The sequence below is a fragment of the Hemitrygon akajei genome, chromosome 23 (genome assembly GCF_048418815.1).
Source record: "Hemitrygon akajei chromosome 23, sHemAka1.3, whole genome shotgun sequence".
Lineage (NCBI taxonomy): Eukaryota > Metazoa > Chordata > Chondrichthyes > Myliobatiformes > Dasyatidae > Hemitrygon > Hemitrygon akajei.
In genome coordinates, this window is record NC_133146.1 from 12,514,522 (window position 1) to 12,528,735 (window position 14,214).

General features: G+C 43.9%; 1 protein-coding gene across 1 annotated transcript in view; it reads left to right on the plus strand.

Moving 5' to 3' along the window:
* hpse2 (heparanase 2) overlaps window positions 1–14,214 on the plus strand; it is a 375,037-nt gene that overhangs the window by 335,762 nt on the left and 25,061 nt on the right. Inside the window, exon 11 of the mRNA XM_073026938.1 lies at window positions 7,957–8,103. Coding sequence (XP_072883039.1) covers window positions 7,957–8,103 — 147 coding nt within the window. The remainder of the gene's footprint in view (window positions 1–7,956; window positions 8,104–14,214) is intronic.

Below are 14,214 nucleotides of genomic sequence, written 5' to 3' on the forward strand. Positions count from 1 at the left end.
AAATGATCATTTCCAGTAACTGCTGATCAGTCCTGCACATCGGCTTGGAGGAATTTTAGGCCATTCCTCCTTACAAAACTGCTTCAACTCTGGGATGTCAGTGGGCTTCTGTGGTGAACTACATATACTTGTCTGGACACCCCCCCCCCCCCCCCCGCTGACTGCTCCTGTGGCTCCTCCCACTGACCCCAATATAAAGGCGATTGGAGCCTGAGCCCCGGCTCAGTCTCCACGATGTAGTGTGGTGGTCAATTGCTGCTTGTTCTTTCATCCAGCCAATAAAAGCCTATATCTCGCCTCACGTCTCCAAGAGTTATTGATGGTGCATCAGCTTCCTTGCATGAACTGCTTGCTTCAGGTCCTTCCACAACATTTCTATAGGATTAAGGTCACATCAGTGACTTGGCCGTTCCAAAACACAAATTTTCTTCTTTTTAAACCATTCTGTTGTATTTCAGATCATTGCCTTGTTGCATTATCCAACTTCTATTAAGCTTCAGGTGATGAACTATTACTCTGACATTCTGCTGTAAAATGTCTTGATACAATTTTGAATTCATTGAATTCATACTCTGCTAGGGAGAGTAGCAACAGTACTGAGTTCCCTCCATTTGTAGATCTTACTGTGGACTGATGGACACTCAGGTCTTTAGAAATGCTTTTTTAGCCTTTTTCAGCTTCATGCATCTCAACGATCGCAAGCTGTCCAGGCCCCGAGGCAGCAAAGCAGCCCCAAACCATGATGCTCCTTCTGCCATGCTTCACAGTTGGGATGAGATTTTACTATTGGTGTGTAGTGCCCTTTTTCCTCCAAACATAGCGATGTGTTCAACTTTCGTCTCATCTGTCCACAGAACATTGTCCCAGAAGCGTTGTAGAACATCCAGATGGTCTTTTGCAAACTTGAGACCTGCAGCAATGTTCTTTTGGATGGCAGTGGTTTCCTCTGCAGTGTCCTTCATGAACACCCTTCTTGTTCAGTGTTTTTCTTATAGTGCACACATGAACAGAGACTTTAGCAAGTTCTAGAGATTTCTGCAGGTCTTTTATTGTTACCCTTGGGTTCTTTTTCACCTCCTTCAGAATTGCACACTGTGCTCTTGGTGTGATCTTTGCAGGATGTCCACTCCCTAGGAGTACTCTCAGTACTCCCAGTACTGAATTTCCTCCATTTGTAGACAATTTCTCTTACTGTGGACTGATGGACACTCAGGTCTTTAGAAATGCTTTTTTAGCCTTTTTCAGCTTGATGCATCTCTACAATTCTTCTTCTAAGGTCCTCTAAAGTTGTTTTGATTGAGGCATGATGCATATAAACAGGTCTTTTTTGAGAAGAGCTCTGTCAGTAACCTGACTTTTCTATAGGGCAGGGCATCTCCACAACCCACACCTCCGATCTCATCTCACTGATTGGAACACCTGGCTCCAAATAGCTTTTGTAGAAGGCCTTACCCCAGAGGGTCACATACAGTCACATACTTTTTCCAAAAAATACATGTAATATTGGATCATTTTTCTCAATAAATAAATGAACAATTATGATGTTTTTGTGAGTTATTTAATTGGGTTCTCTATCTAGTTTTAGGATTTATGTGATGATCTGGTCACATTTTAGGTCATACTTATGCAGAAATAGAGAAAATTCTACAGGGTTCACAAACTTTCTAGCATCACTGTATGTGTATATGTGTATATATATATATATATATATATGTGTGTGTGTACATCACATACATACAATGTATATATTTGATGTAATTACTTGTATTTTATAGTATATCTTACTGTATGTATTGCATGGTACTGCTGCTGCAAAACAATGTATTTGACAAATATGTCAGTTATAATAAACCTGATTCTGGAATCCAGGAGGAAACCACTGTGGGCCGAAGGGCCTGTAATGTGCTATACTATTCTATGTTCTATGTTCTAAACCTAGGTGAGTTCAGTCACATACTGAGTCTCAAAATGCCCCTGGTTACATCCCAACTCTTTAAACATTATAAACACTTTATGGGAAAATGCCACAGCCTTAGAGACTACCTCATTTTACATTAAGGAACTGGAACTTGGGCATAAATCCCAGAGATTATTTAGCTTTCAAAATTGAAATCTGATTAATTATCACTGACTTACATGAAATGAAAGTTTATTTTGTGGTAGCAATACAGTCAAATACATAAAATTACTATAAATTACAAAAATAAAAGTGCAAAATAAAGGAATAATGAGGATTCATGGGTCACGGACCATTTAGGAATCTGATGACAGAGGGAAGAGGCTGTTTCTGAATCAGTGAGTGTAGGTCTTCAGTTTCCTGTTCCTCCTATTTGACGGTAGGAATGGGAAGAGGATGTGTCCTGGATGGTGAGGGTCCTTAGTGGCGGATGCTACTTTCTTAAGGTAACACCTCTTGAAGATATCCACGATGGTGGGGATGTTTGTGCCTGTGATTGGGCTGGCTGTGTCTACAATCTTCTGCGGCCTCTTACGATCCTGAGCTTTGGAGTGTCCATATGAGATAGAAATGCAATCAGTCAGAATGCTCTCCACTGTATATCCATAGAGATCTGTAAGTCTTTGGACATACTGAATCTCCTCAAACCCGTAATGAAGCAGAGCTGCTGGTGTGTACTTTCTGTGGTTACGTCAACGTGGGATAGAGCTTCCGACATGCGAACGCCCAGTACGGAATATTGTCACTGTTCTTGCATCTACACTCCCACTATACCTGCCACCCTCTGTGTGGAGAAACACTCCCTTCAGGCCAAGAGTTACAAGAACAAAGAACGACCAAAGAAAGAGCTGACAGAGCAAAGTAAAGACAAAAGAGGAAGCAGTGGTGGTCATCTCGTGCTGAGAACAGAGAGAACAAAATTCTAATGATAACCTATAAAAAAGCCAGATTTATCTAGTGTGACACCAGCTACAGAAAACTAAGAGATTTCTTGAAAAATACAGAAGCAACTGTACCATAATTACTGGAAAATTCACATTTATATAGGTGATTATATAAAATACTAGCAAGCATTGGAAAGATGTACTGCAAGGAAGATACCGGAAGAGTAACAATTCTACAGCCTTATCCAACGGGCTAATATCTTGGAATGTCAACAGAACATTCTCTCCTTGTCCTGTGAATGGTGATGTATGCATGTCCCAGGTTATATATTTACAGATTTTATAAATTACTTACGCACAGTGGCCACTTTATCAGAAGCCTCTTGTACCTGATAAAGTGGCCGCTGAGTGTATGTTCATGGTCTTCTGCTGCTGTAGCCTATTCGACGTGTTGTGCGTTCAGAGATGCTCTTCTGCTAACCACTGTCACCTTCCTGTCGGTTTGAACCAGTCTGGCCATTCTCCTCTGACCTCTCTCACGAACAAGCTGTTTTCACCCACTGGATGCTTGTTCTTGTATTTCGCACCATTCTCTGTAAACTCTAGAGATTGTTGTGTGTAAAAATCCCAGGAGATCAGCAGTTTCTGAGATACTCAAACCACCCCATCTGAGCACCAACAATCATCCCATGGTCAAAGTCGCTTAGATCATATTGTGATGTTTGCTCTGAACAACAACTGAACCCCTTGACCATGTCTGCGTGCTTTTGTGTCTGGAGTTGCTCCCACATGATTGGCTGATTGGATATTTGCATTAATGAGCAGCTGTACAGGTGTACCTAATAAAGTGGCCACTGAGTGCATATAATAATAAAAAATAGGGACAATCAATCCTGGTCTTAACAAAAGTGCCAACATTGTATGAATGTTCTTAAGAAAAATTCTTGAGTGTCCGTTGCGATTTTCCTGTTAGGAATGTGGAAGCTTAATTCCTCAAGCAGTAAAAGATTCCAAAGGGGAGAAGAAATTTGTGGAAAAGGAGCAGGTGGGTAGTAGTTATTCCAGTGGTTGTACAATATTGATCATCTGACATAAAAGCAAATTGTATCACCGTGGTAGCTCGAGAATTCAAGCTATATTTCAATAAATGTAGAATTAAGAGTAAAGCTCAGATCAGTAATCACAGAATGCTGACAACACAGAGGGAGGCCATTCATTCCATCAACTCCATACTGGCTCCATGTAAGAGCAATTCACCACCCTTTCCCATAGCCCTGAAAATTCTCTTTACTACCATCAGAGAGGATGTACAGTACAGGAATCTGAAGACACACAATTATCATTTTAGGAACAGCTTCTTCCCCTCCACCATCAGATTTCTGAACAGACAACGAACACATACTCTCTCACTATATTAGCTCTCTTTTAGCACTACGTATTTAATTTACATGCAAGGTGGCTAAGAAGGTTTATGGAATGCTTGTTTTTAATTAGTCAAGGCATTGAGTTCAAAAGTCAAGAGGTTATGTTGCAACTTCATAAAACTCTGGTTAGGCCACATCTACATACAATTCTGGTTGCCCCACTATAGGAAGGACGTTGAGGCTTTGGAGAGAGTGCAGAAGAGGTTTACCAGGATGATGCCTGGTTTAGAGGGCACGTACTGTCACAAGAGGCTGGATAAACTTGAGTTGTTTTCTCTGGAGCGGCGGAGGCTGAGGGGAGATCTGATAGAGGTTTACAAGATTATGAGAGGGAGTATCTGTTTCCCAGGGTTGAAATGTCCAATACCAGAGGGCATGCATTGAAGGTGAGAGGGGGTAGGTTCAAGGGGGATGTGAGGGGAAAGTTTTTTACTCAGGGAGTGGTGGACGCCTGGAGTGCCCTGCCTGGTATGGCGGTAGAGACACCACAAAACCAATCCAATTCACTCCGCTATCCAAAATGCCAAGCAACTGAACTTTCTTGACCAACCTCCCATGTGGGACCTTGTCAAAGGCCTTGCAAAAGTCCATGTAGACAATATTCACTGCATTGTCTTCATCTACTTTCCTAGTAACTACCTCAAAAAGTACTACAATGGATTGTTTATACATGACCTACCATGGACAAAGCCATGTTGACTAACCCTAATCAGTTCCTGTCTATCCAAGTACTTAAATATCTGGTCCCTTAAAATACCTTACAATAATTTACTCACTACTGATGTTAGATCTACTGATCTATTTCCTAGTTGAAACAATGGAACAACATTAGCTATCCTCCAATACTCTGGTATTTCATTTGTGCCTAAAGCTATTATAAATATCTCTGACCTGCTGCGTTCCACCAGCATTTTGTGTGTGTTGCATAAATATCTCTACTATGGCTCCTATGATTTCTACGCTTGCCTCCCGCAAGGTCTGACGGAACACCTTGTCAGGCTCTGGAGATTTTTCCATCATAATTTGCCTCAGAATAGCAAATGCCTCCTCCTCTGTAATCTGTACGGGGTCCATGAAGCTAATGCTACTTTGCCTCACTTCTATAGACACTACGTCCATCTCCTGAGCAAATACAAATGCAAAAATCCATTTATGATCTCCCCCATCTGTTTCAGTTCCACGCATAGTTGACCACTCTGATCTCCAAGGGGATCAATTTCGTCCCTTGCTATCCTTTTGCTCTTAATATATCTTTAGAAGCTCTTGGGATTCTCCTTCACCTTGTCTGCTAGAGCATCCTCATGCCTTCTTTTTGCCCTCCTGAGTTCCTTAAGTGCTTGCTTGCATTTCTTATTCTCAAGTACCTCATTTACTCCTTCCTGCCTATATCTGTTAAGCACTTACTACTTTTTCTTAACCTCAATATCTCTTGAAAACTGAATTACATAAACCTTTTATCCCCGCCTTTTCTTCTGACAGAAACATATAAACTCTGTACTCTCAAAATTTCACTTTTGAAGGGCTCCCACCTACCAAGTACACCTTTGCCTGAAAACAACCCATCCCAATCCACACTTACCAGATCCCTTCTGAAACAATCAAAATCGGCCTTTCTCCGATTTAGAGTCTCAGCCCAAGGATCAGACCTATCTTTCTCCATAATTACTTTGAAACTAATGTCATTATGATCACTAGGTGTAAAATGTTCCCCTGCATAAACTTTTGTTACCTACCCTGCCTTAAAGGAGATCTAGTACCACTCTTTCTAATTGGAACTTCTATGTACTGATTTAGGAAACCTTCCTGAACACATTTGGCAAACTCTTTCCCATCTATCCCTTTTACAGTATGGGAGTCCCAGTCAATACGTGGAAATTAAAATCACCTGCTATAACAACCTTTTGTTTCCTTCAACAGTCTGTAAGCTCTCTAAAAACTTGTTTCTCCAAATCCCACTGACTATTGAGATTATTATAATCCCATTAACATGATCAGAACATTCTTATTCCTCAGTCCAGCCTTTAAAGCCTCACTAGACAAGCTCTTCAGTCAGTCCTGGCTGAAAACTGCTGTGATATTTTCCCTGACTAGTTACACCATCTCTTCCCCTTTAATCCTTCCTCTCCATCAAGTCTAAACAACAGAATCCCACAACATTAAGTTGCCAGTCCTGCCCCTCCTGCAGCCAAGTCTCACTAATGGCTACTAAGCTCATCTGCCTTTCCTACAATATTCCTTTGCTTTAAATATACATGCTTCAGTACATTAGTCCCACTGTGCTCAAACCTCCGGTTTCTGGCTTTGTAACAACATCTTGCCCCACAACCATTCCATTATGTGCTCTGGCACTCTGGTTTTCACCCCCTAGTTTAAACCCCAACTCCCCCTCCCCCATTCAGCACCAGCAAACCTACCTGCATGGATATTAGTCCCCCTCCAGTTCAGTTGTAAACCATCCCATCTGTACAGCTCCCACTTTCCCTGGAAGAGAGCCCAATGATCCAAAAATCTGAAGCACTGCATCCTGCACCAACTCCTTGGCCAGGTGTTAAGCTGTATGATCTTCCTATTTTAGCCTCACTAGCAATCCTGAGATCACAACCCTGGAGGTACTGTGCTTTAACTTAACGCCCTAACTCCCCCAACTCACTTTGCAGGACCTCGTCACCCATCCTGCCACGTCAATGGTACCGACGTGGACCGCAACCTCTGGCTGTTACAGTCCCACTAAAGAGTGCTGTGGACTCGATCTGAGACGTTCCTGACCCTGGCACTCGGGAGGCAACATACTATACGGAATTGTGTTCTCTTCCACAGAATGTCTTGTCTAAACATTAAATCTCCCATCACTACAGTTTGCCTCTTCTTCACCCCACTTTCCCTTCTGAGCCACAGAGGCAAACTCATTGCCAGAGACCTGGCCGTTGTGGCTTCCTCTGCTGGGTCATCCCCACCAACGGTATCAAAAGCAGTGTACCTGATACAGAAGGGAACAGTCACAGGGGCAGTCCACACTGTTGCCCATCCCTTTCCACACTCCTGATGCTCACCCAGTTACCTATGCCCTGCACCTTGGGTGTAAACATTTCCCTGCATGTCCTGTCAATCTTCCCCTCAGACTCCCAAGTAATGGTATTCATCCAGCTCCAGCTCCAATTCCTTAACACGGTCTGTAAGGACATTCAACTGGACGTGCTTCTTGCAGGTGTAGTTGTCAGGGACATTGGAGGTCTCCTTCCCTTCCCACATCCCGCAAGAGGAACATTCCACTATCCTGCCTGGCACCCCCACTGCTCTAACTGTGCAATAAGCAGGAAAGAAAAAAAACATGAAAAACTACCTGCAGCCTCGGTCTCTCCATGCCAAAGCCTCTATCAAAACCTGAACGCCCCGCTCTAACACTGGTCCACTCACACAAATTCTGCTCTGCTTAAAGATAACTTCCTTTTATCGGGCCTTGGCAAGTGCCTAATTATGCACACCCTAATGTTCCCTTGTGATGTGTGACAAGCAATATGTCCCGATTGTGCTCACTCGCTTCTTTTGAAATCTCTCTCGCTACGCTCACTCTGACATCTCCTGGTGATGCATGGTGCACAGAAAGATGGGGTTTAATGTTTTCTGTTCTATCTCATGATAAGAAGAAGCACTTTGCGGTGACTAATGCCATTGTCTTGCTCCTTTTCTTCAGCTACAGTTATCTGCGGGGATCGATCACCATTTACATCATCAACCTGCATAGATCGAGGAAGAAAATCAAGCTGGCCGGAGCATTGAGAGACAAGACTGTCCACCAATACCTCTTCCAGCCTTATGGAGATCAGGGGCTATTAGCCAAGTAGGTACAAGCTTGTTACCAACAGCTGAATACAGAACACGTTCCAAAGTTCCTCAGCTACATCTGTCTTGCAAGGCTTGACATTTTTCCAACATTAAAGGGAGGTGGTAGCTTGCTGGTTAAGCTACAAGACCAGTGTTCAGACTTCTAGACAAATATGCAATTGACCACATGGAGGAAAGCTTCTTACTTTAAGATGGGATGGAGGGAAGACCAGAAGAGTATATAAATTAGAGATGCTGAAAATCTTGAGCAGCGATTACTTAAATGCCTGGATTGTTTACCTTATTTATTTTAATTCTTTTAAATTAATATATCCCTTATTATAAGCTAGTTTCTTAAATTTGTATTTTAAACTGACTCTGAGAGCTGGATGTCTACTCTTTTTCTTTTTTTTTCTCTTTTCTTTCTTCTTCTCTCCTTTCCTTTCTTTCCTCTGTCTCTTATGTTTTGGGATAGGGGTTCTTTTTTTTTCTCTTGGGATTTATTAATGTATTTGAATTAATTTTTTTCAATATGTATCAATTGTATTAATTGAGTCATATTTCTTCTTTAAAAAATTTGAATAAAATATGGGAAAAAGAGTCTTGAGCAGCAACACAGAAAACACACAGCAGGTCAGGCAGCATCTAGAGAGGGGGATAGACAGTCATTGTTTCATGCCAAGACCCTCCATCAGGACTGGAAAGGAAAAGGGGCAGAAGTCGCAAAAGGAAGTGGTGTGAGGAGAAGGAGGTGGCAGCTGAGAGCAGGTGAGGTGGAGGTGGGTGGGGGGCAGGGTGAAGTATGAAGCTGGGAGGGGTTAGATGGATAAGGTAAAGGGCTGAAGAAGAAGGAATTTGATCGGAGAGGATTATGGGAGAAAGAGAAGGAGGAAGGGAACGTGAGGAAAGTGATGGGCAGGTGAGGAGAAGAGAAGGGGTGAGATGGTAACCAGACCTGGGAACAGAAAAAGAGCAAAGGGGAGGGCGACGTTACCGAAAGTTAGAGAAATCAAAGTTCACAACCTCTCTAATTCTCTAACTTCCGGCAGTTGACCCTATCTATGCCTCTCATGATTTTACACAATTCCGTAAGATCGCCTGTCATTCCCCTAGGTTCCAATGAAAAATATCCCAATCTACTCAACCATTCTCTGTAACTCAGAACCTCAACTCCTGGCAACATCCTTGGAAATCTCTTCTGTACTCTTTCCAGCTTAACAGTGCTTTTTCTATAACTGAATGACCAAAACTAAACAAATATTCCAAATGTGCTGCGGTGCCACTTCCAGATAACCATGTACTCTGGTCCACAACCTTCCCCACTACCCTACTATTGACTGTCAATGTTTATTCCCATTTGTTACCTGACTCTGACTAAAGGCTTTGTATTTGTTGTGGATGTGGACCCCAATGTTAGCCTTGGGATTCCTTAAGTCTATGGCCTGAACTTAAAGATGATTTCCAAACAGATGTCCTGAATATTTCTCCTGTTCTAGAGTTTGTTCTCATCATTGCATCTTTCCAGGGTGCTGAGGGCTTGGATTCTGTGCAAGTTTTTGTGATTACTTATTGTGGTTTAGCGTAGCGGGGTATACTTGTGCACAGATGGTGTCTCTTCACCCAGAAAAGGACAGAAAGCTGAGCAGGATAAATTCGGGGACAACAGGAAGGCACTTCACTTTAACAGAAGGATGTTATGTTGAAGATCTACAAGATGTTAGTGAGGCCAAATTTGGAGAACTGTGTGCACTTTTGGTAACCCAATGACAGGAAAGATTTCAATAAAATTGAAAGAGTTCAGAGAAAATTTACAAGGATGGTGCCAGGACTTAAGGATCTGAGATATATGGAAAAGTTGGATAGGTTAGGACTTTATTCCCTAGAGCGTAGAAGAATGAGGGGAGATTTGTTAGAGGTATACAAAATTGTGAGAAGATCTTATAGAAACATATAAAATTCTGAAAGGGATAGATAAGATAGAGGCAGGAAAATTGTTTCCACTGATAGGTGAGACTAGAATAAGGAGACATAGCCTCAAGATTTGGGGGAGTAGATTTAGGATGGAGCTGAGGAGGAACTGCTTGTCCCAGAGAATCTGTAAATTCTCTGCCCAATGAAGCAGTGGAGGCTACCTCAGTAAATATATTTAAGATAAGGTTGGATAGGTTTTTGCATAGTAGGGGAATTAAGGGTTATGGGGAGAAGGCAGGTAGGTGGAGATGAGTCCGTGGCCAGATCAGCCATAATCTTATTGAATGGTGGAGCAGGCTCGATGGGCCAGATGGCCGACTCCTGCTCCTATTTCTAATGTTCTTGTGTTCCTATGTATAGATATAGTTAATGCAAGTAGCTTACATTAATTCATTTGAGTGAGACTAGATCCGGAGGTCATAGATGAAAGGTGAAATTTTTAAGGGGTACCTGAGTGGGAACCTCTTTACTCGGTTTGATGTAAATGTGGAATGAGCTGCCAGTGGAAGTTGTGAATCTGGGTTTGATTGCAACGTTTAAGAGAAGTTTGGAAACGTACATGGATGGGAGGGGTATGGAGGGCAGGTTGATGGGATTAGGCAGAATAACAGTTCACCACAGATTAGATGGGCCAAAGGGCGTTTTTCTGTACTGTAGTGCTCTATGACTCTACGACTTGAAGTGAGCAGAATGCACTAACTGCAGACGAAGCAGGCAACCATGTCCAACAGGACAGGAAGCAGCTGCATTGGCCATTCTCTGTGGAATGTTCCCGTCAACCAGAACACTGACGGCTGCATCAGGACCTTCGGGATGTCTGAGTAAATGTGTGCTGAGATCTAATCCTCAGGTGGTTGACTGTTCCTGGGGCCTCTAATTCTTCAAGGAGGTTGTTAGGGGGTTCTTGGTGGGAATTGAGGGTGGGACAGATGGAGTTGGGGGCTGACAATTAAGTTTAATTGTTTCCTCTTGGCTCAGGCCACGTAAAAACCATTCTTCGCTTCGCTGCCGGTCGATTATTTGACAACAAGAAGCATAGAACAGAAACACTGCATTACACAAGCAAACTAAACCCAAGGTCACGATACAATCCCTGTTCCTTCGTTAGAAAGTGGTAATTATCACCAGGGAAAGATTCAATGATGTCTTTTGCCCAGAGCTGGAACAAGGAATATTTGGTAATGGAGTGGACACGGAGAATTTAGGAGCGCAACAATGCTTCCCTTTGGAGTAACCAGACAACTTATTTTTCAAAATCATGCTTCACAGTTATGGAAGAACTGTCACAGCAAAGAAACAAGCCATGCAGGCCAAATCATTCATACTTACCAAGTTACCTACTTTAACTATGCCAACATTTGGCCATAACACTCTAAACCTTTCCTCTCCGTATACTTGTTAAACTGGCTTTCAAACACTGTTGCGTTCCAGACAATGGACCTTACTGTAAGATTTGGAACTGACACTTCAGAGCCAGACTGGAGAAGAAAGGCTTGCATTTCGATATCTTCCTTCACTACTGCAGGCTGTGCTAAAGACCTTGACTTTGAAATGTGTCAACGCTGTTGTTATAAACCAAGCAGCAGGATCTCACAGCCAACTATGTCATCTGTTGAGATGATGGCCAAGGATATATTTTCCTTTTGTTACTGGTTGGTTCAACAGATAACCACTAAGGAAACATCATTCTTGAGCTGGTAGGTATGTGCTGTGCTTGTTTGTCCTGTGGGAGAAGGAAATGTAGTGGAGGTTGGATGATGTTGTCTGACCACTAGCTCAGTTCCTGGATTAATAATACGCTAGTATTCTCCTGAAGAGCCAGATCCATCCCTAAGTAGGTCTCCCCCCTGCATGAAGAAGGCAGGTCAATAGGTTCGATAGGTGCATTTAATGTCAAGGAAATGTACACAATATACACCCTGAAATTCTTTTTCTTCGCAAACATCCACAAAAACAGAGGAGTGGCCCAAAGAATGAATGACAGTTAAACATTAGAACCCCAAATCTCCCCCAATTCCCCCCTCCCATGCATAAGCAGCAGCAAAGCAACGACCCCCCCACCAGCAAAAAAGCATCGTCACCCTCCACCGAGCACTCGCGCGTGCAGCAAAACATCGATAAAGACACAGACTTACAGCACCCCAAAGACTACTCATTCACCCGGTATTCGACATACCACAGGCTCTCTCTCCCTAATAAGGGAAAAAGAGGTGTCCCCGTTTCACAGCGAGAGGGGAGACATAACAAAACAACTCGCTGGTTTATGGTGTTAAAAGTCTGTTGCGTGGCTTTTTCCGAGCTCTGTGCCCAAAGATCTCGGGTCTCTGGGGACACAGCCAGCAGCCAGCTCGCTGCTTTCAATCTTCCGTGTTCTCCCACAACATATTTTAATTAGATTAGCTTTGTCACATGTACATCGAAACACTGAAACATACAGTAAAGTGTGTTGTTTGCATCAACAGTCCGAGGATGTGTTGTGGGCAGCCCACAAATGTTGCCATGCTTCAGGCACTGCCATGGTACGCCCACAACTTATTAGGCCTAAAGTCTTTAGAATTTGGGAGGAAACCAGAGCACCCAGAGGAAGCCCACACGGTCACAGGGAGAATGTACATACAAGCTCCTTATGGACAGCAGCAGAGTGGAATCCTAATCACTGGTGTTGTAAAACATTACGGTAACTGCTACGCTACGATGTCGTCCTTTGTGGTTCAAGTTGCAGTTGCAGGAGAAGCTCAGCGCAGGCAGACAAATGAAACGCGAGGCCCACGGCGAAGTCGGTCGGGAGATCAAGAGTCCTCGGAATAAGTGACGCTGCCGACTGCGAGCTGTTGGTCTCCCCACTTGTCTGTCGCAGGAGTGACCCCTCTCTCCCTTGCTCATGAGAGAGCCTGTCTGAGATGTTGAAGTGTTAAGGTGGACAGTAGTTTTTGCTGGACTCCAGATCTTGGCCTCTGGGGAGGCTTTGCTTTGGTTTTGGGTGGAGGTGGAGGGGGGGCTGATGCTTTTGCTGCAGCAAGTGGGGGTAGGGGCAGGGGGAAGGGTCGATGCTTTTGCCGCTGCCTGTGTGTGTGGGGGGGGGAGAGGGGGCTTTGGGGTTCTAACATTTTCTGTCATTCATCCTTTGGGCTTTTTTGTGGATGTTGTGAAGAATAAGAATTCCAGGCTGTACACCATATGCATTTTCTGATATTAACTTGAACCATTGTATGAGAGATCTGTTCAAGAGTCTGATAACGGAGGGATAGGAGCTGTCCTTGAGCCTGGTGGAATGTGCTCTCAAGCTTCTATATCCAGGAGAGGGGAGAGAAGAGAGAATGACTGGAGTGGGAATGGTCTTTGATCATGTCTGAGCTGTTCGAAGAGACCACCAGTGGTTAAGTGGTATTGGCTGTCAGTGGGCTGAAGGGGCTGCTTTTGTCAGATTCCGATTCATTTAGTTATCACATGTACATTGAAACATACAGTAAGATGTGCCATTTGCATTAACAATCAACACAGCCCTGGGAGGAGCCGGGGGCAGCCCGCAAGAGTCACCACACGTTCTGCTGCCATCGTAGCACGTCACGAGGCTTGGCAGAACAACACAGAATGCAACAAAACAAAACAGCAGTAAAACAAGCCCCTTTCCCACCGATCTCACAGACACAAACAGTCCTCCAACCCCAGGATGGGCGCCTCTGGTCCGTCCGTCTCCAGTGGAGTCACAGGCTTGCAGACGTTGGCCTCTGCCTTCCCCTGTGATCTCTGCAAGGTTCTCAGCCCAGGGGCTTTGGCCATCGGGCCTCGACTCCAGACTTTCCAAAGTCACTGACTTTGGTCTTTGACGGTCAGGATTTCATCATAGGTATCAATGCCAGGACTCAACAGTGATGAGATGCGAAACTCCAAGCCTTGTACTCTGAACTCACCGGGGCCACCAGCCCTCTTGCCTCCTGCCCACATGGTCCCGAGACCCACCAACCTGGGGGGGACTCGTCTTCTCTGGGGGGTTCACCAGCCTTCATCCTCGCTGGACTCTGTTCTCAGAGCTTGCTGGCCCGACATCTTTCCATGAGGATCACTGGCCTTCGATCATGGAGAGCTCCAATCTGGACCACGGCCTGACTAACTCCCTCACATCCCAGACCCTATGCCCTAACCACACCCTTAACTC